This window comes from Rhipicephalus sanguineus, chromosome 3 (assembly GCF_013339695.2).
Source record: "Rhipicephalus sanguineus isolate Rsan-2018 chromosome 3, BIME_Rsan_1.4, whole genome shotgun sequence".
NCBI classification, from domain to species: Eukaryota; Metazoa; Arthropoda; class Arachnida; order Ixodida; family Ixodidae; genus Rhipicephalus; species Rhipicephalus sanguineus.
The window spans coordinates 210,427,263-210,448,730 of record NC_051178.1 but is presented as its reverse complement, the minus strand read 5'-3'; the positions used below and the strand labels follow the sequence as shown (position 1 = coordinate 210,448,730).

The 21,468-nt window shown below is 48.4% G+C and overlaps 1 protein-coding gene across 1 annotated transcript in view; it reads left to right on the top strand.

The window, feature by feature from the left end:
* Nucleotides 1–20,866, top strand: part of LOC119386288 (phospholipid-transporting ATPase ABCA3-like) — a 34,050-nt gene extending 13,184 nt beyond the window's left edge. Inside the window, exons 7-16 of the mRNA XM_037653614.2 lie at nt 1,411–1,487; nt 2,697–3,058; nt 4,990–5,280; nt 6,109–6,385; nt 11,927–12,052; nt 12,614–12,847; nt 14,582–14,790; nt 16,518–16,811; nt 17,402–17,832; nt 20,361–20,866. Coding sequence (XP_037509542.1) covers nt 1,411–1,487; nt 2,697–3,058; nt 4,990–5,280; nt 6,109–6,385; nt 11,927–12,052; nt 12,614–12,847; nt 14,582–14,790; nt 16,518–16,811; nt 17,402–17,832; nt 20,361–20,802 — 2,743 coding nt within the window. The 3' untranslated portion in view covers nt 20,803–20,866. The remainder of the gene's footprint in view (nt 1–1,410; nt 1,488–2,696; nt 3,059–4,989; nt 5,281–6,108; nt 6,386–11,926; nt 12,053–12,613; nt 12,848–14,581; nt 14,791–16,517; nt 16,812–17,401; nt 17,833–20,360) is intronic.
* The last annotated feature ends 602 nt before the right edge of the window (nt 20,867–21,468 follow it).

Here is a 21,468-nt window from a genome sequence, read left to right as displayed (position 1 = left end):
AGGCTCCGCCTGATGGCACTACCTATCCGGCCTTTCGAGGGCATTAGGCCTCTCACGTTTACGGCTTAGGTATTCCAGGTCACTCTAGCTTTGGCGATCCGGCTCAAACAACGTGGTCGTAATTTGCGTTCGCACTTCGCCTCATATTGACTCGGGGTGCTATCCTGGACACTCTAAAATTCCGCGATCTAGTCAGATTTCGTAATGGCGGCATTTTAAGCCAATCGGAGAGGCCGTAGCAGCCCTCTGGGCTAATCAGACTTGACCAATGGCGGAATTCGACAACGTGGCGGAATATGACAATGTCCAGAATAGCACCCGCGATGGCTGCAGGAGTCTCCGTAAAGCGGATATCGCGAGTAGCCACGAACGAAAGTGAACTTGCGATATATGGCCGTAAAATAAAACGTATCCGGCAAGTAATTTACGTTCCGTGAAAGCAAGTCTAGGTTCCGTAAAGTTGCGCGCAGGCGCAGATTCGATCTGGCATTCTATTTGCTCATTGCATTTATGCTTATCTCGCTTTCGAACAAGCAAAACACCAAAGGTTTCCTAAATTACAACAGACAATAAAGCCAAGGAAAGTATAGGGGTTGTTATTTTGTAGTAATTATGATGTAAATGTGAAGAAAGTAAAGTGGGCGAGAAGATAACTTGCCGCTTACAGGGACCGAACCTGCGACCTTCGAATAACGCGTCCGATGCTCTGCCAACTGAGCTACGGCGGCGGTCATCCTCCCCTTTACATTATGCGGTATATATGTTCATTTTAAACTTGGGAGCGTTAGTCAGCTCTATTAGTAGCCATGACAGCCAGTGTGGAACACTCTTTTTCTGCCTGCTGGCGTCACGAAGCACGTGATCTTTTTACGAGCTGGCAGCTGACCAATACTACCTCGCATACTACCTGAAGGTATTCGGTCTGCCAGAACGAGACCCTCGCTATCAATGAACGAAGGAAGGGCAATTTTGAGGGTTCGTTTTTTTTTTCTTTTGCTACACACATTTCAGACCTAACAGACAAGAAAGCCAAGGAAAGTATAGGGGATGTTATTTTGTAGTAATTATGGCATGATAGCTTATGATTTAGTCGTTTTAAACTCGTACGCTCAACACTTATTTAATAGTTGTCACAGCCGTTGCGCTTAAGCACATTTGCCAGCAACCCAAATGCTCAGCACTTGAGCACAGTTTCTTTACGCCAACTCCGCGCCTGAGCACACTGTTAAGGTTGAAAGCGTTCAGCAATATCTCTTTAGGCGGGCGTCGCCAGATGGTCGGTGGACGTACACGTGCTCGTGACTTGGCGACGTCAGCCCTTTCAATTACACATGCACACTCTACGGCGATATAAAATCGAGGTTTACGCGCTCGCTTGAGCCGACATATTTCGCATTTGTTGGCTCGCAGAGTTGGTGACTACGCGGCCACGGCAATGTCAAGACTGCGCATGCCCGAGCCTGACCAACTGCGTGACACTGAAGCCGGTGAGCAGCGTTCTTCATTAGCGTCTTATTTATTTAGACGGGATCGAGGCGAGTTAGCGATGCATGCTGCATGCGCGCAGCCTGGTGAACACCGGGCATAAGAAATCTGACCTGCTTTTGAGCAGTGCGTGCGTGAGAATTAAGGCCGACGTGTCAGAATGAGTTGCGCACATGTGGACAGGTAGTTGCATCGCTTATTTATATTACTTTTTTTTCCTTTTATCCCATTGCTTCTACATCTACAAGTATACGTTACTTTTCGTCATAGGCATAGGGCGTGCAGAGGGTTCCCCATTAGGGCAGTCTCCCCCCGCCCACTCTTCCGCTTTGATCGATTTCTGCCTTTAGTCCCTAACTTTCCGGCGGGGGTAAAAATGGGCAGTGAACACCTCTTGGAATGCAACATCAGTGCCCTCGGCCGCCGTTATTGTGAAAGACATTCATGGTCATAACACTTGCATTTTAAAGGATGACGGGACAGGTGCGGACTGAGTAAAGGCATGGAGCACACTTCGCGCCCCCCTTCAGTTGATTGCGGGGGGGGGGGGGGGGTGCGACCGTCCCCCTCTGTCCCCCTCGTGCGCACGACCCCCTAATCATGTCATAAAACTATATAATCATTTAATCATATAGTTATATAATCATATTATTAAATATATTGGTCATAGGAGCAGATGCCATATATCAATGGCAGCGTCAGTGCTTTTTCTATACCGTATTCAGGCGAAAACCTTATGTCTCTTGAGTCATGCGAGATCATGGGACACGTGGTACTTCGCGAGATTTGTTGAAACACCGCGAGATGCGGCATTACATCGGGAGACCTGGGTAGAATGTCGCATCGCGTCATCGGGACGTCGCAGATCGCCGGAATGTGTGGCGTCATAGAGCTGAGTCATGAGGATGACATCGTGTGACGTCGGCACATGACGTCGTCGCTTCTTCAGAGGTGGGCTGATCCCGAACATATATAGTGCATTAATGAGCATGCGCTTTCGCCTGTTCTCTCCTTAGCGTTGGCTAAAGGAGCTTATAGGCTCCTTTAGCTAACGCTAAGGAGAGAACAGGCGAAAGCGCATGCTCATTAACGCACTACGTTCGGGATCGGCCCTTAGCCACGGTAGGCTTCCGCTGCCCTCTTGGCCCAATCCAGGATCCTCGGGCGCCGAGCTGCACCTGACAAACTCTATGCGCCTCTGTTCGTCCCAGACACGCTTCTGGGCGCACTGAACTTTTCGGACCCGCTGCGGCACGGAAGTCGGGAGGACGCCAACGGCCCCCCACGGCGCAACAGCGGCTCGCGCCTCCTGCTGCAGCAGACGTGGGGTCTTCTCGTGCTGCACTCGCTGCACAGCCGGCGCAACTGGGCCTTCACGCTGTCGCAGCTGCTCGTGCCGATATTTGTGGTGGCCTTCACGCTCACCTGGATCGACAGCCTGCCCAGGGTGCACAAGCCGGGGCCCCGCGTCCTAGACGTCAACCTGGTGTTCGCCAGCGACCTACCGTACGCTTTCCATGGAGGGGCGTCCGCCTCGCTCGCCAAACAGTTCAAAAAGCAATTCACCAGCAAGGTACGGTGCCCAGTCGCGAGAGGACAAGCATGGGATTGGGAAATGGGCATTATTATTATTATTATTATTATTATTATTATTATTATTATTATTATTATTATTATTATTATTATTATTATTATTATTATTATTATTATTATTATTATTATTGACTACAGTGAGCGAATGAAGAGACATGCACTCAGACATCCCGAATGAAATGAAAACCTGTAGTACATAAAAAACCTTGTTGTTTCGTAAGTACACAATGGCATGACTTTCATTTCTTATGCAAGTGGTCTTGTTTTTGAGGCAATATTCTTCACCTGATTCCGCCATGTCGGTGAAATCGTACATCTTTATGTTTACTTTTATGCCATGTCCATTTTTTCGACGCAGAAACGCTGGGTTAGTCGAGTTCATCGGTTCGCCGAAAATAGGTCTACACATCTTTTGTCCGCGGACGCGGTCCGCCAGAATCTAGCCATATGCAGCCGTATGGCGAAGAATTCGCAATGCCACACTGGAAGCATTCCACATAAGCGAGAAGATTACGTGCTCTGCTAGTTCGTCAGCCCGTCTGCGGACGGATGTCAAAATTTATTTATTTATTTATTTATTTATTTATTTATTTATTTATTTATTTATTTATTTATTTATTTATTTATTTGAATACCTGCGCTACCTTGGAGGCATTATCGCAGGCGGAGACAGTCCGAGGGCAATGTGTCCATCTGTTCGATGTTTTTTTTTTTTTTTTTTTTGCGAATATAAAACCCGTAAGTTATAACCCAAATATTTTAGCACTATAGCGCATTTCGAGCTTCTTCGTTACTTAGTTTGCCCGCAACTCCTCTTAAGCTGTCTCTAAACATGCTCCTATGCTCTGTGAACACATTTTTGTCGAACATTCAATAATCTACGCTTGAAAGCATGGCTCGTGGACGCCATATGCATATATAATGGAGCCACCGGAATCTGTATGTGCTCACCTTTTACTTCGTGTAACTGAGGCGAATTCGTCAGTTGAACAAAGCATAATCTGGGACGCGTCGGTGGAAATACTGGGCAATGACAGCCTAAAATTAGAGGCGTGAGTTTCTCGATGAAGGCGTGCGCCAGTAAGTCGACGCGTCCGACTCTGTCTTTTCTTGCGTCAGCCGATTCACAGGCTGCTATGGGAAGTCATCTTTAGTGATGTGCCGGTTCGTTCTTGCATAAAGCGATCAACCTACTCTGCCTTCCGTGGTACTTATGCTTTGACTGCAGCACGCCCCCTGGAGAAGGATAGTGGGAGAGAGGTTGGCGAGGAAGTTGCTGAACGTTATGTTAGCGAAATTGACCTGGTTATTCCTACCAGTCCGAGAGAACTTCGGTGCTTCTAAGGAACAGAAAAAACAGCTTAAAAAGCAGAGAACGTGAGACACTCATGGATTTTAGAAGCAACTACTCTGGGTTAGAACTTAAATTGAGGACGACGCAGCGAGCCCTGGAAAGGAAAATGAGGACAAGAAGAGAGCAGCGGGTTAAGGACATCTTAGTCGAAATCAAGAAGAAATGGGCATGGGCAGGGCACGTAGCGAGAAGCCAAGATAATCGCCTGTCATCAAGAGTAGCAAGACTGGACATTTAGCCGAAAGTGAGGTTGGCACATGAGATTAAGTTTGTAGGGATAACGTGGCAGCAGAAAGCACAGGACCGGGTTGATTGGCGGAACATGGGAGAGGCCTTTGCCCAGCAGTGGGCGTAATCAGAATGATGACAATGATGCTGATTCTGAGTTAGGAGAGATATTGGCCGTCGTGAAAAGAAGGAGCAGTTGACTGAAAAGTCTTGACAGGTGCCATGACTCTGCAATCTCTCAAGGGTATACAATCGATTCCACGTGAAACCGGTTGTTTCAGACCCGCTCTCTTCGACCGAGTCTAATTCGACTGTGTACTGCCCACTAGGTGACTCCAATACTGGTGGAGGCGGGAAGCGTAGAAAGCTACCTGGTGAATGCGTCCGTGCTGGAAGGCAATAGCTTCCTGACAAGCACGCTGATTGCGGCCAGCTTCGAAGACGAGGGTTCCGGCGGCAGCGTTCGCTCGGCTCGGCTGCTGTTCAACAACCAGGTGTACCACACGCCAGCGCTCGCCCTGGCCGCCTACCAGAGGGCACTGCTGCACGAGAGGTTCGACAACGCGTCACTCAAGCTCACCGTGGTCAACCATCCGTTTCCCAGGGTGGTTGAAGAGAAGGTATACGCCCGAGGCTAAGATTAATAGGAGAGAATTTTTATGAAATACAGCCGAATCTCGCCCTCTCGGGTGGTTCATCACGAAGTCAGCATTCAGCTCGCTGGGTTTCGTTGCATGCACTATTCGAAGTGTATTTCCAGTGGGATAACGAGTTTCATTATTCTCTGCTTTGCGCTATACTGGAGGCGAAGGCCTGAAGCAAGAGGGAAGTGTGTTTGTCCTGTTTATTTTTCAAGACAATGTCTTCTTGGCATCTCCCGCCCACATCATTTTCTATCGGTGTAAATGAAAATCTCTGACCGAAAATATGGACCAATGTCAAGGGCAGTGAGTGCAGCCTAACAGTGTCTTACCAAGCAATGTGACTTCAACTACTGTATGTACTTGCATACTAACAGCATTCAGTAGCAGTCCCGAATGTTGGCTCTCGCTGACTTAGAAGTTATAATGTTAGCTAAATCTGGCAAAATGGTTGCTAACCTTGACTATCGTAACACCAACATTCTCGTCATTCAATGTTCATCCAATGGTCGAGTTGTCTACCAACTTTAAGTACGTCTACTTCCCCGCCATTTGGATCTACCGACGGATGCGTTATGTGCCACGAGTGACGCAGCGTATGTACACCGATGTAAACATATAGGATATTGTTACGGTCAATGGGCATAGCGTTGTCGTTCAGGAAATACTCATCTGATGATAACGAAGCTCCTCTTATTATATACTGATCTGATAACTCTAACGATAACGAGGAGTCTGCTGCAGCGAAGACCATTCGCGGACGGGACACTTTTGTTCTTATTACCGAGGGTAATTTTACTTTCGCAGGCCAACAAGCTGATCACTATGCTGCGCGAGAGCTTCCAGATCGGCCAGCAGGCCATCTTCGGCACCTCGTTCCTGATCGCCAGTTTCTCGGTGTTCTTGGTGCTGGACCACGTGAGCAACTCCCGCCACCTGCAGCGCATCTCTGGCCTCAACATGATCGCCTATTGGATGGCCTACGCCATTTGGTCGATGCTGCTCTACATCTCCTCGTGCCTGCTCGTCATGACCACCTTCCGCCTCTTTAACACCCAGGGATTCACCGACCTACGCGAGCAAGGTGACTCACGCTGCGCTGCACGTCGGTAGCGTCTCGCACTTCAGCAGCGAACACGCATAAATGCACGGACAACAACAAGGGCGTTACTTCGTCCTTCGAACCTGCTCGTAATCTCTGTGTTTTTTTTCTTTTATTGAACCCTCCCACTCACGTTGCCGCGGCACTGGTGCAGTAGGTACCACTGCTTGGCTACTACACTTTCGTTTACAAGAAAGTGTAACTGAGACGGAGCGTATGGCAAATCGGTCGTTTTGTGTGCTGTGACGTGAGTGAAGTAATAATAATTGTTGTGTTTTTACGTCCCAAAACCACGATATGATTACGAGGCACGCCGTAGTGGAGGGCTTCGGAAATTTCGACCACCTAGGTTTCTTTAATGTGCACCTAAAGTTCGGGTGCACCTAAAATGTGCACCTTAATTTTCGCCTCCCGAAAATGCGGAAGCCGCGGCCGACATTCTATTCCGCAACCTTCTGGTCAGCAGTCGAGTACCATAAGTAATATACAAAAATGCTTGATTTCGTTTTGTTGTGTTTTCGGAGCTTTTAGCAAACTGTGGTCACTGGCGGATTCAGGAGGCACACGCCCTCGCATGGCGGCTCTTGATCGCTGACAGTATTCAGCATGTGAAGTCATCACATGATTTTTACTGCCTCCAAGATCGGAGGTGTTGCAAGCTTTCTGCTCGTCTCCAGGTCTTGCACTGCCTCCGTGATTGGTGGGCCGATCACAGAGGCTGTGCAAAGCGCCGATTTCATGTGATGACATGATCAGATGACGTAACGTAATCCGACGTCAGCATGACGCCATTGACACGTCACAAATCTTAGCTATCTACGACATCCTGGTGATGTCATCGCATGATTTTTGCCTCACTCGTGTTGGCGCCGAAGCCTCGGGACTCCAGTCAATTCGCGTGTTTCATGAGGCATCTAAGGCGTCACCCTAAAAGCAATGTTTTAATGACCATGACATTCAAGAGCGCGAATTCTGCTTGCATTAACATCCCCATACTGTTGAAAGCGCGAGCATGGAAGCTCTTGCGCTTGGAAGCATGGAAGATCTTAACTGCAGCGATCTTGCGCACTCGCCGGTACTCCGCTCCCGAAGCAAATAAAGAAATAAATGTTGTATATATAATACACTCAACAGTCCAACTCCAACTTCAGAGAGAGCATCATCGCAGCCCTACTGAAAAAACCTATATGGTTTCATACAGGATCCGTATGGTTTTATACAGGACTTACAGGACTAAATATAGGAATTGTATACGACCGTGTGGGGGTATATAGGAACCAAACAGGATCCAAATGGGACCTAAACAGGACCCATATGGCGGTATATAGGACGCAAGTAGGACCTACAGAGGACCCATATGGCGGTATATAGGACTCAAATAGGACCTCCAGAGGACCCATATGGCGGTTATAGGGCACAAATAGGGCCTCCCAGGTCCTATATGGCGGCATATAGGATCAACACAGGAGTTGTTTTCTTTCATCCGCTCTCATTCAAACCTCTCACAATCTCTTCCTGATCAATAGTTCGCCTTTTTATCTTTATAAGTGGCAGGACAGCACCTGATTCTCAATGTTATCTTTCAAATTCCCTTTCATCTCAATCTAGCTCTCGAACCAGCTGGCTTTTTTTTTTATCTTGACAAGTGGCACAGTGCAGCACATAATCATCCGCTTTCATATACACCTCTTACAACATCTTTTTGCACGCGCACCCCTTACAAAAATGCACTTTGCGTGTCAATTGACCCCGAACCGAGGCCTTTTTGACTCAATAGCTGGTCAATTAAACGGCAGCTTCTAATGAGTGCCCTCAATAAACACTGAATTGACATTAGGTTTGAAATATTCAGTTGACTTTCACTGATTTTATTTTTAATTGACATACATTAAGAAAGTTTTAATTGACCCACGGTCACTACACATTTAATTGACCTAGTAATGAGCGCTCTCAATCAGGGATGTTGACACACATTTTTCTGTAAGACACGTTCGTTAAGAAGGGTCCTGAATTAGGCATAAACCAAACTTGAGGATACAGTTACAGCACTCAGTGGAGCAGCATTGTATTACATAAAACTGCATGCAAGCATATGCTTTCAGGCACTGACTGTGCGGCGCACGTGTTTCTGAACTGTGTAGACGGATCGTGTCGCGGTCAAGTGCGACACGTGCATTTGCTTCAATGATGCGCTAAAATGCTGCCTTCCAAAATTACCAAAAATACCCTTGATTCAATGTTTATCGGAATGTGTATTCAGTGCTTTGACAGGCAGTGTCTTTAGTATTATTATTTTATTACTATTTATTCATGAGAAGTACGATAAAAATGGGGATAAAACACGTCGTGGTAGCCGGTTTACGCGAAAGGAATGCGGATCCAACGAACGCGTCTTTCAACGGTCGTGCATTTTTAAGCTGCCCTCCCCCGTGGGGGGAAAAGGCGCGCCTTATTGTTCCGAAACTCGCCTGTCTGGTAAGTCGCGGGCGGTAGACTTTGCACGTGGCGAGACCATGAGGGGGAAGAATTCTGAGAACGCATGCCGCAAACTTTCGCTGCACAGGTGCAAGGAGGCCCGTCTACTGTTGCGATCAAGAAAATAACGCGAGAAAAGATCAATTTGTATTTTATAGGGTGCTAATATTGCGCCATGAAAACTTGATAGTTCATAAATAAGCTTCGCAGAATTTATTGGCAGTTACACCAATGTAAATTTCTGACGGTCACTTTAGTTCTTGTGTATCCCTCCGCGCCGCACTTTCTTCTTCAGAATCGCTCACCAGCGTCACGAGCGCGGATCGTGTTCGTCACTTGCGATCTCTCTTGCTCTGATTTCGTGGACATCGAGTACCGCGATGTGCACAGGCTATCAGCGAAAGAGTGAAGAACATACTTCGCTCATGTGCTGCAATTGTGGCCGTACATGGAAGTTTGTTTCGGCGGAACGGTTGTTCACCAGACCCAGCATCGCAACTTTCCTGCGGAAAAATGGACACCTCAGCCTACATGCAAGACTCCATCGCAGCTTCCCTTCTGCAAAGCTGCAGAGACAGATACCGTCACCATGATGTGCCATCAACATTTTCTCTATTTGCTGGATCTCCAAACCACGCGCCTCTGTTGATTATCTTTGAAGGTAAGTTTATCATTTTCACTGCCTTCGTACGTTCTACTCGAAAGTCATGAAAACTGAAAAAAAGTATTGTGCGTTGGATGTTGTATCAGTATGCAACTACGTAAATATTGTGGTTTACATTATTAAACCGTCCTCTTCTAACCCTTTGACACGCTATGTACACAATTGTGTACACCACCTGTTTTTGCTAACTGTGTCAACTAGGGGCTAAGAAGGAGTATTTCATGCAAGTGAGTATTTCATGCTTCATTAATTTCGCTTATAGTAATGACATTCATTTTTAACATACATGTGAACTTATGAGTGCTTAAAATTCCTTCACATTCCTGCTCATTATTCCACAGATGCCTTCGACAAGTATGTGGCCGAGAAGCCCAACGAAGGGCCGGGAGCTGAACGTTTGAAAAAGATGAACTGTTTTATTGCGGAGATGCTTAAAGATTTAAATAAATCATCAGTTACCAAATATTCTTGCCTGATCGTTTTTCTTCAAGTATATATGTAAGTGCAACAGTGAATTCTTACATTCTTATAATTAGACTGCTGCGAGATATCATTACAGCTTGAATTGCTGTATATATTTGCTTTTATTACACGCTTCATAAACTGGCATGTCTTTATCAATATGTTCCTTTGCTGCACGTCATTTGTGACCCAAATCGCTGATTCGGCCCATATTACCCATATCACCTGTAACACCCATATAATCAACCTACCTGTATCACCTATACGACCTATATCACCTATACAACCTATATCACCTATAAACCTGTATCACCGATAAACCTGTATCACCTATAAAGCCGTATCCCCTATACGACCTGTATCCAATAACATCATATGTATGGGTCCTGTATATATAGGAATTTTCAGTAGGGCTAGGGTCGAAAAACTTCTCACGAGATCACTGTGCAGAGAAGCGCCAGCCGAACCGTACTTAACATCTTAAGCGTCAGAAACATTACTAAGCGTCGTTGTTATTGAACATAGGCTTCAAAAAAATTAATCAAGAAAACAAACCAAAATAGACGGAAACCCACAGGTCTTCATAGCACGATAAGTCACCGATGATTACGATACTCCCTCATGCGAATTCTGAACGCAGCTTTGTGTTGAGGCAACGCGAACTGTGTTTGAAGTTCTGGCTATTCGCATTGGAACATTCGTTACATATTGCCACAAAAACTGCCGATGCTCGAGTGCTATACGCACACCACTCTGTGCATTCTAGGCGTCACGAACCAAGCGAAACGCTGACATCGACATTCCCGTCACGTCAAGCGAGACAGTCGCAGCGCACCGCCAGCCCTGCATGCGCACGAGCTCCGACCGAAGGGCGAGCGCGCGTGAAGGAGGAAGAAAGCGATGTTAGAAGCCAGTGGCTCGTGATATCGACAGACTCCACATTTTTCGCTGTCTTTCGTCCTCGTTCGCTCTATCGGTTACGCCGATGAAGCCAACGGCGACGCCGATCAACGCAGGAACGGGCGCCTAGGAGCTGCGCTCTAAAAGCACAGCGCGTTGCGTAGAACGCCGTGGACTCTAATCGGCGTACACAACTCTAGAAGTCAGTTTTTCGATCATTTAGACGCATATAATCCTTTCCATATTCTTCATTAAACTTGTATGACAGTGTGCTTCCACAATTTCGCTTTCGCACTTTGTTTAGCAGCGCTAGATTTAACGAATGAACAGCGCGTACATAACCTCAGCCGTGCGCCCGTCGGGCGGAAAGACTATATATGGCGGACGGCGCCAGAGCGGAGGCGTGGCGGCGACGTGAACGGCGTCATCGCCGCGCCGCGACGTCAATGCCCCGCCCATTCGCCAGACTTTCCCCATATACGGCTCTGGTTCCAGATATCGAATAGCTCGAAGAGATGGGATGTTGTTTGCCACCGGATATAGGCTGCCTTTTATGCTGTATAATCAGGGACGGTCGAGCGCTTTCTGGAACGTTTGGCGCGGAATGACACTTAGTGGTTCATCCCCTACGCACCTATTTTCTTGTGTGCAACCGTGCATTCGAGTATGACAGTAGATGAATATATATAGCCGCATAGCATTCGTTCTGATGGCATGTAGTACACAGCGGTACACTGTGAAAGGGAACATCGGAGCGCGTGGCATCCATTCGGCGCCACCACCGTCCGGCGGCTGCAACGAGTTTTGCGCAAGCGCACTGAGCACAGCCCGTTGTTCTCTTTCGTCGTCCTCTAACGTGTACTGCTGCACTCCGAATTGTCACGAAGCAGGCTGTTCACGCGATGAAAGAGCACCGCGCCCAGCGCTCTCCGTGATTGCGCAAAACTCGTTGCGGACGCCGGCCGATGGCGTCCGCAACTTTAACAGTGGACCGTTGTGTACATACGTTCATGTCTTTGCAGCGGTAATGTTCCTGCTGTTCTCCTACTTCGGCCTGTCGTGGCTGCCCACGATCGCGGCGATGTCGTTCTTCTTTCGAACACAGACGGCCGCCTACGTTCGGATCGGGACAGTCTTCTTCGCTGCAGGTACGCTGAACAAAGTGGCTTAATGTGAGCATACCCTCATATTCTCGATTCACCAGTTTGGAGGCGATTGGTTAAACTTATCAGTGCCTTTAGCGCTAAGAAAAGAAGGGACGTATGCTCTCACGAGACACTAATTGAATTAACGCATTTACCCTGATTGAGATTTCTTCACCCGTTGTTGCACTATCTCGGGAATCGGCACATCTTTGGCCTGGCGACAATGTCATGTGATGACGTCGTGATATGATGGCATAAATTTTGTCGATGTGTGAATTCATGATGGCTTCACATGTCGCAGATAACGTCACGACGTCTGTGTTCAAGCAATACTTTTGGCACCGTTCGTGCTGACGTTGGACCTCAGCAGGTCTCCCGAAGTCTCTTGACTCACGAGTCATAGGAGGCTTTCGCCTTAATAAGCCAGCAGGCTGCCACGTTGTTCTAGGTGTTTCCAGAATCGATCAAAACAACGTCCGTCGTACACATGGGATACACCTTGACTTAGCCTACATACATAAAGCAAAGGTTCCGATTACCGCTCGCGGTGTCTTCTTGGTGCAGGCGTGTGCGGTCTGGTGATGGTGGCGGTGCTCGAGTGGAGGAAAGAGCCCGGCTTAGAAGACCTCATCGACACCACCGACTTCGTGTTTACGTACATATTGCCGATGTACGCGCTTGGGCGAGCATTCTGCCGTCTGTACCGCAACGCGCACTACAACATCGTATGCAACGACTACTACACGCAGAACGTCCTCTGCGAGATCGCGCCCAACCGGGCGCGCTACTGCTGCAAGGGTATGTGTACTCTTATACACAGGAGAAGATCGTGGTGCTACGTTTTTATGGTTTATCATTCGAGTGCAAATTGCCGGAGGATAGTTTTGTACAGATTTAGTATTTGTGTTTGTATTTTGAGCCAGAGCACGTCAGCTGGTATTTCCCCCCGCGGTCGAAGTACTTGCGCTTAAGCTGCTGATCAGGAAATTTCGAAATAAGGACGGTATTGCCCACCACTCTCAACTTTGCCTTACCTAAGTCTTGCTGCCACAATATAGAGCAGAGCTTTCGGGAACAGTATAGCTCGTGTAAAGAAAGCCAGCTTTCTCGTGTGCTTCTATAAGGCTGTACAAAACGTTAAAGCTCTTTGCATCTCGGCATGGTCCACGCACATGTGCATCTGCTAGGCCGAACTATTTAGTAATAATCCAGAACGCATGGAAACTCTCGCATCGGCATAGGAAGATTGCTAAACGTCTTTACGTGAAGGCATTTTTTTCGGCTCGGGAGAAAATGGGAAGGGCCTGCGCCACGGTGCGTTTCCCAACTGACCTGTTCTTGTACAAGTCAGTCTGGAAATAACCGGTGCTCTATACAACGTAGCAAACAGTTGTTCACCTTTTTATGTGGCGTCATTTAAACCATTCTACTACCGTGTTGTAGAACGTACCGTCGACAGACTGACACGTAAAGGTGACGCCGTCATTGCAACAAGTTAAAACGCGCACCATCACGCCTGACAGCGCATTATCGTTCATGTGGTTGCAAACCGTTTATTGAACGAACGCGTGCCGTTATTGGGCCCATGGATGAACAAGAAAACTCATCGAGGCTCAACCCATTTAAAAAAAAAAATGGAACGCATCTATACGAAGCGAATGATGACGATTGGGTGAAGCTAGATCCTAAGGTCCATAATGTCCACGTTGTAGGCGCCGACTAGTATAAAGTGTTTGTGCTTCTAGGTGTTTTATATTGTTCCGTCGCAATTATTATTGATATTAGTCTATTGTTAAACCTTTTTTAGGGGATTTTACATGGTGCTGTGCCGTGAGCACGGACACCCCACAACGGACAAGCCTAGACCCTAAGTTGTTTCGCCCATAAAAAAATCCCGTAAACGAGGATTTCTTTCCCAACAACGCTATCGAAAGATGTGGTCAATACAAAGTAGTGTGAGGATGCGTACGCAGGAGAGTTGTTTGTATTTGGTTTTTGTCTGCAATTCTTAGTTCAGCGTCTTAGCTGTGTGCTTCTTTGCTTGTGCTGCCGTTTCTGCTGCGCTTCCTTGCTGAGATTGCCAAGACACGGACATATATTATATGTCCGTGTCTTGGCAATCTCAGTAACATTTCATATACATATTATCTCATATACATAATATAAATCTCATATTATAAATCTCATATACATATTATATAGCTGCACATTATACGGCCTCAATCTCAATATCACATATTTCGCTAAGACGCTCTTTGCAGCTTAGAGGCATCTCTTTTTCTTTTTTTGTATCACGTGAAGCAGCACAGTATAATTTGTAGTTACTACTGCAGGTAAAAGCAGGATTGCTTTTCACTCTCGCACCCGTTTCCTGTTTGTGATTGCTAGTATTAACAGAGGCAAATACTTCCATAAGTTGTGTCGTGTGCATTCGCGTGCGTTTTCGGGATCAAACAGAAATTACTTTACCTTGGAAAAGGCAGCTTGCGGACTGCGATACTTAGCAGACATACATTGGCGAGCTTATTGCAGACTACTGCCGCGCGAACGAGTGCATCGACTGGCAGCCGGACCTGCTGTCGTGGGGCTCGCCGGGCATCACGCGTGCACTGTCGTCTTTCATCGTGCACGCGCTGTTGGGACTCGTTGTGCTGTGCGCCTGCGAGGCGAATGCCGGCTTCTTCACCGAACGGCTCACCGTCAGCGGCTCAGCTAGTGGCAAGTCGGGCGCATTCAACGAGGTTAGTTATGCTTACGAGCCACGACAGGAGTAGCCGAAATACATTTCATACGAGCTCCTCTCAAAACTGGCAAATATCAGTGATCGGGCTGGTTGGCACAGATTCAGGTTATAGCGATGGGGTCTTTATTTTTTATATCTTAACTTCAACTGATGGCGCAAATGTTAAGACAGGAACGTAGAAGACACGTAAGACACGGTCAAGCGCACACTCCGAAAAAACGGCTCCGAAAAAACTCTCTCGTATTTGTGCTCGTGTGTCGTCTCATAAGAGTCCTGGGTGTGGGAAAGAGCACACGAAGAAGAGGCGCTTTATGGAATGTGCAAAGGGTGTTATTTATAAGATTCCTTTGAGTTGCGGCCGGATGTACATCGGCCAGACGGGAAGATGTATGAATGACCGACTAGCAGAGCATGCCCTGTCTATAAGGAATGGGACCGTATCTCATTTGCCACATCACTGTAATGCTTGCACGTGCAAACCACTACTGGGCAGCGTGTGCATTTTGCGGAAAAGCAAATACAAGGTGGCAAGGGAATTGGTTGAGGCTATGTACATACAGAAAGCTGGCGATCTGTGTGTCAGCGTTCCTTCTGTAACTCTTTGTCAAAATGAGTATAGTTTTTTGGTGAATAGATTTTGATCAAGCGGTGGTTTCAGAGATTTATCTTGCTTCTGTGGTGTTGTGCGCATGCTTGAGGGTTCTTAAGCTAAGCTTTCGGAAGAGTAAAATTTAGTTGCGAGTGTGCGCTTGCCCATGTCTTACGTGTCTTCTACGTTCCTGTCTTAACATTTGCGCCATCAATTGAAGTTAAGCTATGCACCAACTAGGCCGACAGCAAACGTTATTATTTTTTATATGAGCGTTCCAGGCGCATTGTTGACGTTGCCGTCGCCGTGAGGTTCCGTATAAAGTCCAAGGAGGGTAACATTGCCTCGCGCGTCGTATGTTCTATTGTGAGGGCAGCCGACGATTGCGGCTGAAGCGGAAAGGAAACACACCGGCAGTATTTATTTATTTATTTATTTATTTATTTATTTATTTATTTATTTATTTATTTATTTATTTATTTAATGCATACTGTGGATACGAAGTCCATGCAGGGTGGGTAGAACACATCAGGTCAACAGATGTAAGACAATCTTGTCGCGCAATTATGTCGTGCGAAAGGCCCGTGGAGTCCCAGGAGAGGGGGTAGCGTGGATTTGGCAGGAACTGCGCACTATGGGCGGCCGGGAGCAATCAATCGACGTTTCACACCTTTGTACGTGCGATGTTTTCACCACTCAGTTTGCGTTGAAGCGATAGAAAGCATGCAGGCAACGGGCGACTGCGGAAATGCGCCTGCAGTGTCCATATAATTGTAATCACAATAAAATGTACTAGCAGGATAAGCATGCTTCCTTGTCCCACGTAACATAATAACAGTGCAAGCGACAACACGCTGATTGCTGCTGGCTCAGAGGTTTCGAAACGTCACGGAAGGGCAGCGCACAGTTAACATTGTAACGACGGTGTTCGTCATGGGAGTATCGTCGACCGCATTGAGGTGTCAGGGCTGACCACACACACTGCAGGCACCAACAATGAATCTACGCTGTGGCAAATGTGTGTACGTCTGCGGAAGCAGCACTCAACGTAAGCGGGGTGAAAAGCTCAAGAGCTTACACTAGGCTAGAGGGAATTCTTGTTCCGGATGATTTGTGTGTACCCTTGCCATCTGCAGCAGATGCAGGACGACGACGACGTGGCGGAGGAGAAGCAGCGCATCCTCGCCTCGACAGTGCCGGAGCTCGCGAAGCGCGACGTGCTGGTGCTGCGGCGGCTGTCGCGCTTCTATGGCTCGTTCTGCGCCGTGCGCGAGCTCTCTTTCGGCGTGCGCAAGGGCGAATGCTTTGGCTTGCTCGGCATTAACGGGGCCGGCAAGACGACCACTTTCAACATGCTCACGGCCACCATCGGTCCCAGCGAGGGCGACGCCTTCGTCGACGGCTATTCGGTCACCAACAAAACGAAGCAGGTAAGCAGCATGCACCACTATATTGAATGAAATACCGCGCGAGCACGAACCCCAAAGAATACTTCTCATAATTAATTCGTTCGCCCGATTTTGGAACGTGCGTGCTGTTTGGACACCCGTCGGAAAGAATTGATCATCGGCCACATTGAGAGAACAGAGTGGCAGTGTTCGTTCTTAGGCGGAGTAAGCGGGAGCAGAGCTACACTGATACAAAAAAGAAAACGAGCTATAGAATGGTAAGCGCCCTCCTATCGTCGAAGAAAACTGCGTTTAAAATTCTATTTCTATAAGACCGGGACTAGCAGACATGTGCCTTGGGCTACCTCGTGATATGCTTAAAAACACGATCATGACCTTAAAATTCAAGGATACTGGACTATATAGAACAAACTTTTATGCTGATTGACTTTTTGCTGAAACTGTAACAGAGTAGAATCAATTTTGTGATCAAGTGTTCTGTACTAAAGAAGATCTCATTTGCTTACACGCCCTTGGGCAAAGCAGCTAGGGTACCTCTGAATAAAGAACGAAAGGGGTATGCACCGGCGGTGCCTGCCAATACAGTCCTGCGACTTCGCGCGCACACACAGGTTCGCCGACGGATCGGCTACTGCCCGCAGGCAGACGCTCTGCCGGACTTCCTTACGGGCCGCGAGGTATTGACGTTGTACGCGCGCATCCGGGGCATACCCGAGAGCCGGGTCGGGGACGTGTGCCGCGCGCTCGCGCAGCTCTTCTACTTCACGCCCCACCTGGATAGCACGCTGGATACCTACAGGCAAGCTCCATCGCAATTGTCTTTTCGGCACGAGCACGTGACCATGCAACGCGTACCTTTGGTTCGACGCAGTGGCGGCAACAAGCGCAAGGTGAGCACAGCCGTGGCGTTCATCGGCAGCCCGCAGCTGGTGATTCTGGATGAGCCGTCCACCGGCATGGACCCGGTAGCCAAGCGCTGCGTCTGGCACACGCTGCACGAGCTCATCGTCCGCGGCTGCAGCATCATTCTCACCTCTCACAGGTTTCAACGATTCGATCGTCTGTCCTCTTCGGCAGCACGAAGCATATTTTGCCTTGAGCTTAGATCAATAATCAACGATAATTATTGGCCTGATTTCGGAGTGTTAATCTAAACGAAAAGCCTTCGGTTGTACAGCCTGCTCAGAAATATTAGAAATATGTAGAAATTTTAAGGCTCGGCACAATTTGCCTGAAACACCCTCTACAAACGAACTGCGTAAATTTTAGCGTGAATAAAGGACCCATCACCATGCCCAATTTCTTTTTCCACTAGAGCCACATCGTATAACCGTTGTGGGGGCTCTCTTGCACTCAAGGAACAGAGGACCCAGTATACCGTATCGCAAACCAACAAAGGCGAAATTAATTGCGTCTTCTACACAGCAAGTCCATTAGCCGAATTGTACAAACTGTAGTATGCAAGCGTACTCACATAGTCAGCTAACCGAATTATTCAAATAGACATGTCAAAGTAACACACACAATGCAACACGATGCGGAATCGACAATGTTCGACGCACCGCGCCAGGATAATAGACACTTTAGAGAATTTGAGAATTGGGGCCCCAACAAGTTTGCGAGCTGCCAGGGCGCATGTGCAGAACCCGTCGTACTCTTGGGCTCTTGCGCTCGCGTTGACCCAAGACCCAAAAATCGGAATCGAGCGTGGTTCCCCAAGGCACCTTGGGTCGCCAGCGAGATGAAGCAGACGCAGCGCGGGCCACGACGCAGTATCGCCCGCGTCTCGAATAATTTTAATTTCGCCACGTGTGGCACCTCGTGCGTCTGACCCAACGCAGCTTGCGATTGACCCAACTCTCAAACTATGCACAAAACTCTGCTGCTCCTCCGAACGCAAGGGCAGCCTACTCAATGCAGCTTGGCGACACAGTGTAGTGAGCGAAACCCAATACTTCGTCAACCGCGAGCCATGTCTCGCGATCGGAAGCGCAATCGGGTGAAAGGGAAAGAATCCAGAGTAAAAGAAGTTGGCTTGCAGAAATATTCCCAAGAGATCAGAACAACACAAATGCAGACTAACAACTGAACGTTTAAAAAAAATAATAACTGAAAGAGCAAACTGCGACGGAAAAAAAGTTGACACAAAAACTTATATGCGCATACGAAGGCATGCAGCGCTACCTGTCAATCCGGCACACGTGGGGTTCTACGCGAGAGATAACTGTTGAGGCATTTCATTTCTTCTTTATGGGAGGCAAGTTAATTGACGGCTGGTTCACGCATGCGCCACCACTACTATCGTTATGTCAGGATCAGACAAGTGCCGTCATTCTTCTGCCTGCACAACACTGCCGGTTCATAGCGATTGGGAAATGGGCCCACGGGGATGGTCCTGGCGAAGCTCGCTCATCGCGTGCGCGCGCGACTAGTTGCGTCGAGGGGCTCAGAAGTTATGCGGGAAAGACACTCCGTCCGCTTAGGAGCCGCGCTCGCGGAGTACTGCGAGTAAGTTTTTGTTTTTAAATGCGAATGCATTTCTTAGTCGGGCTATGTGAGGCATCCGGCGTTGTCCGCGCGCCTCTCCGCTCTCACTCCCTCTCCCATAGCAACAGCTGCGGACGCGCGCGAGGGTAGGTGCAGTGCTGCGCCGCTCCTACTCCCGCCGTTCGCTCTCTCTCCTCCCTGCGCCACCGCCTCAATGCAGTGCGTTTGAAACGCGTTTGTAGCGTTTGTGCTGCCTTGGCACAGCCTAAAAACAGCGCGTTCTAAACGCGTTTGTGCTGCATTGAAGGCGGTGGCAACATCCATGAGGTGATTACGAACGCACGTAGGAAGCGTTCGTTGAAAGAGGCGCCCAAAAGGGAGACACTTGAGCGCGTCGATGTGTCCAGCTTTACGCCATTAAAATTACTACGCCGTGTACTCTCGGCGCAAGAAATGCTTTCGCATTTCCTCACGATTCCCTTCGGGGAGGTGGGGGCATTTTTTTGCTTTACTTATTTTGCTTATTACGCTGCGAGTAAAACTCGATTGCTCAGCTCACGTTCACGAGCCTTGATTTTATGCTTGCGTCCCTAGCATGTGATCATTACTTAATACTGCGTGTGACAAGCATTGCGTACAGAGCCCAGGAAAACTCACAGGCTCCCTTATGCATTCGCCTACGACTCGAAGCCATCCGTTGTGGCTATTTCGCCGTGCATTTTATATCACGCGAACGTCGCTTTTTTTCCTAGCCACGCGAATGCCGCAAGACGAAGCGAACGCGCAGCTCGCGTGCCTCGAACCACGATGCACGGGTGGTCGTGTGACCACACGCCGGCTTCTTGCCGAGGGACTCTTGCAGTAAGACTGATAACTGGGCAAGTTGGTATGTATCCTTATTTAAACTTTTTAGCGCGCACAAAAGACAAGGACAAGAAAGACACACGAGCGCTAGTGTGTCTCTTTCTTGTCCTTGTCTTTTGTGCGCGCTAAAAAATTTAGACGAGGGACTCTTCTCACGAATCGTTTCAGTTCGTGAAAAAAACCGCGCAGTGTGGTAACCGATATCGCGGCGTCATGCAGCATGGAGGAGTGCGAGGTCATGTGTAGCCGGCTGGCGATCATGGTGAACGGCTGCCTGTGCTGCCTCGGTTCGCCGCAGCACCTGAAGAACAAGTTCGGCAGCGGCTACTCCATCATGATCAAGGTGGCTGGCGCCAAGCCGTCGGTCACTTCGCTCACGTCGCACAGCTCGTACAGCAGCAAGGACGAGTCGCTGGGCACCGAGGTGGACGGCGTCAAGAGCTACATGCAGGCGCGGCTGCCGGGTATCGAACTGATCGGCGCGCACAACGGACTGCTCGAGTTTCACCTGTCGGCCCCCGACTTGAGCTGGGCCGAAGTGTTCGACGTCATGGACCAGGCCAAGGGCGTTTTCAACGTGGCCGATTACTCGGTGGCGCAGCTCACGCTCGAGCAGGTCTTCCTGCACTTCGCCATGCTTCAGCGAGAGCACCACAAGTGACGTCATCGCTTGCTGTGTATGTAGTTGCGGCGTTGGTGCACTGCCGTTTGGTGGGGGCAACGGAGCACCAATATTTTCGTCGGCCCCCGTCATGGGCTCAAACGATATAGACTCGCACCAGTTCGCAATTTGTATATAGGACTTCGAGCACCCGTTGCATTACAGAGCGACTTTATTTGTGCAGACTTGTATAGCGTATCGATTGTCCTTGACGAGTGATAGCTTTGTCTTTTACTGCCTTTTTCATTATTAGTTGTTTTCAATGTGTGCATTTACTAATTCTCTCACCGAACCCAAAACACCAAGTTAGGGCGATGGTGTCGCCATTACGCTTATAGACCTGCCAGATGTGTGCGTGACGGCGAAGCATCGTTTGGCACCGCGACAGTACGGCGGAAGACTAGCATGGACGTACGCGCGAAATGGACCCACTGACGTGTGCGCAGGCCATTCACGTTCGATGTACCAGCTAGCGGACACATGCGAGCCGCAGCATTTGTACGCGGTGTTTTGTGAAGCGCTTGCTGGGAAATTGCCGTGACCGAAACAGAAGCACTGTTTGTTCGTTCTCGCACGTGCAACCAAATACAGACGGGTGCCAACTTTCTGTTGTCAGGGCGAACCTATTACTGTATTCGCGTTGATGTGTTTCATCGTAGATGTGTA